The following is a 3,005-nucleotide window of genomic DNA, read 5'->3' as shown; positions in this document are numbered from 1 at the left end:
ATGACTCGTATTTGAAATGTGAATTCCCTACATACAGAATAAAATAAATTCGTCTTCGTGCTACTGATATCAAGGGCTTCAGGGCATATTAAAATTTATATTCAAAGGGATAATAAGTCCGTAACTATAATATCACGAAAATTCGATGTTATTTGCAACACAAGAAAACAATATATTAATGATTTATATAATGATATCTTTACTATCTTTTATATACCCTGACTAACTCATTTTATACTTACGATGCCTTTGCTTTACATCTTGTAAACACCAACTACACGTGAATCCCTTCGGGTCGGCACTGTTGGGCCTTCTCTTGGACGTCATATGATCGTCGCAAGATGGACTCTTCACTAATAGAAGAAACCGAAACACATATCACACCAACAATAAAGAAGAGGAAATGTTTAATTGGTGATGTACATCTAAAGCAAAATGCAAAGGCAGAACCTTTATTAGGTAAGTTGTTCAGAAGACAGACTAGTACACTATCGCTGGTAATTTTACTGTAGCACAACAGAAATGCTCTTGACTTTGGTTATGCTGCATTTGGAACTCCTCATGCAAGTGAGACAAGATGGACAGGATGTGTTGACTGTTCGGAACCCCTATTTTGGCGTCTTAGACAAGTTGTTCATCTCGTCATGATAGCATTTGTATGTAAATAATGACAGTTGCAGGTAATGATATTAGTAGGCAATTCTATGTTGAGTTCCAAACTGTATGACATTTTTGTCCACAGGGCGAGTTGGTATTATTTTTGTATCATATACATTGAAATCATGGTACAGGTCCAGTTCTAGTTCCATACGCTGTAGGGAAAACATGTAATGGAACTCCATTTCACGAAATGGAATGTCGTATATGAAATGGAACATGATATTGCGTAATTTACCAAATGATGGGCGGTACATGCACAAATAACCTTTTTTATGTCTCAGTTGTGTTCATATGTTCAACTTAGTGTTGCAGGTATCGATGCACAGAAACCAAATCGGGAAAACACGTCAACAAGGCTCCGTGCCGCCTACTGGCCGACATAGCAGAAGTGCTGCCATCTGGCGAACCTCGATAGAATAACAGCTGAACAGCAACAATGTCAGACTTACGAATAATAATGTACAATATGAAAAGTAGTCTAGTCTACTTAATTAATGGTAATTATTTGATTGACACGTTGCTTGTGCTCGCTACGTGGCTATTATTGGCCATACTTTGAAATCTGGCGAAATTACAGTTAACCCATTCACGCCGGGTACATTTTGTAGCCAAAATAAAAAAATCCGGGCGGCTACAAAATCTGCGGGCGGAGTTTCCCCGGAGTCTGTCCGCCCGCCCGGCCACGCGCCGCTGCTTCGTCGGAGCGCAGCCCTGATACAGCATCACACTGGCGGGCCGCCCGGCAATGTTTATTTTTTCCAGTGTCTCATATATGTGACACCCGGAACGAATAGGTTAATCCTCTCTGGGTATTTGGATACGGTTCAAGAGGGGACGCCTGCATGTGTATCTGAAGGCTTGCACCCAAAAAAAGGCTTCTTTCATTCCATTTCGTATACGGCATTCCATTTCGCGAAATGAAATTACATTACGTATTTCCCCCTGACCCGTTCCATACAGCCATTGTTTAGACAAAAAATAACATATGCAGACGATAGAGCAAGTGATTCTAAGAAACTTATCTTCTATGAACTTTGACTACAATTAAAAAATAACGCGTGTCTCAGAGCCTGCTAAGTAAACAACGGTTTAATATCATTGTCAAAATACAAAGCTTCATAAGCTGGTACCAATTTCCTTTGTATCAATGACATGGAGTTATCATTCGTAAGTCAAAGAGAATTTTAACCGCTGTGATCTGGATGAAGTTGCAGTTTGGTCATGAAAAAATCTCAGTTGAAGGCTGATGACATGAACATACCGTCATCAGACAAAATGGCTGTGGGCTGGGTGACGTGAACTTGCCTTCATGAGCAAAGGCCAGGGTGACAGAAAAGTCTCGCCACGAGTGTGCAAACCTCTTGGTGGCTTTAGCATTATTCCCATCGATACACAAATGTGGAAGGTGCATAAGCTGTGACTGGAAGATCGCTGGCTTCAGGGAGGATGCCATTCCCATGATATTTTAATTGCAGTTATCTTTTCTAATTCACATGGTGAATTACTAGTTACTAATTTACCATGTTCCATTCAACAGTTACTTAGTCTGCTTGAAATTTTGCAGTTGGTCTTTTCTAGCTCTAAAATCTTTTTATAGACTATTTGGTTGGAAAAAAAAAGTCCACACTAGAAAATTATATCTCATCATCATGTGGTGGTATAAGCAATGTACTTGATTTAGTTATAGTCAGAAAATCAGTATGTAGTGATATATTTTATCACTGTGATAATGTAGATTAAAAAAAACTTTTATGTTATATTTACCTAGAATTTAATGTAGCTAAATTTCTTTCAGTGTCTTTCTCCAATGGACGAGTGTTGGACAATGCTGATTTAAATGGAACACTGTATCAGAACATTTCTACAAGCAAGCGTCGCATGAGGCAAAGAGTTTTTGTTGTTGATACACCAAAGATGAGATATGCAGGAAAAAATTTTGGTTTGACAGCTGGAACAACCTCAAGAGAATCTGTCTTCATTGGAGTCCTGGACAAAAACACTGGTGTGTGTGGATTAGATTATATTTAATAGTCTTAGAATTCAGGTACAATGTAAATTTTTGCTAAGATGAATAGAGTATTTAAGCTTCTGTTTCAGCAGCGTTAAAAACTCATCACAGACAAGAGAAAAGGAGGATATCATGATGTTACATGTACATATTTTAAACAGGAAAAATGGAGCTTGTGGAGACAAGTTCATTCTTACTTCATCCAGTTCTTGAAGACATCAAGTCAACAAACCATCACCTAAAAGACACCGTTCACTCTCTGACACTTGATGAAAAGCAAGAGCAGGTTGCAACTTCCTTTGGAACTAAAAAAGCTAAGCAGTATGTCAACAGACGC

At 38.6% G+C, this 3,005-nt stretch overlaps 1 protein-coding gene across 1 annotated transcript in view; it reads left to right on the top strand.

Annotated features, from left to right (window-relative positions):
* The first annotated feature begins 248 nt into the window (after positions 1–248).
* The window catches only part of Polr1E (RNA polymerase I subunit E), an 11,055-nt gene continuing 8,298 nt past the window's right edge, over positions 249–3,005 (top strand). Inside the window, exons 1-3 of the mRNA XM_027353491.2 lie at positions 249–459; positions 2,456–2,662; positions 2,830–3,005. The exon at positions 2,830–3,005 is cut by the window's right edge and continues 12 nt beyond it. Coding sequence (XP_027209292.1) covers positions 342–459; positions 2,456–2,662; positions 2,830–3,005 — 501 coding nt within the window. The 5' untranslated portion in view covers positions 249–341. The remainder of the gene's footprint in view (positions 460–2,455; positions 2,663–2,829) is intronic.

The sequence above is a fragment of the Penaeus vannamei genome, chromosome 2 (genome assembly GCF_042767895.1).
Source record: "Penaeus vannamei isolate JL-2024 chromosome 2, ASM4276789v1, whole genome shotgun sequence".
In the NCBI taxonomy this organism is placed as follows: domain Eukaryota; kingdom Metazoa; phylum Arthropoda; class Malacostraca; order Decapoda; family Penaeidae; genus Penaeus; species Penaeus vannamei.
The sequence above is the reverse complement of the archived record's forward strand: the minus strand, read 5'-3'. Positions and strand labels throughout refer to the sequence as shown.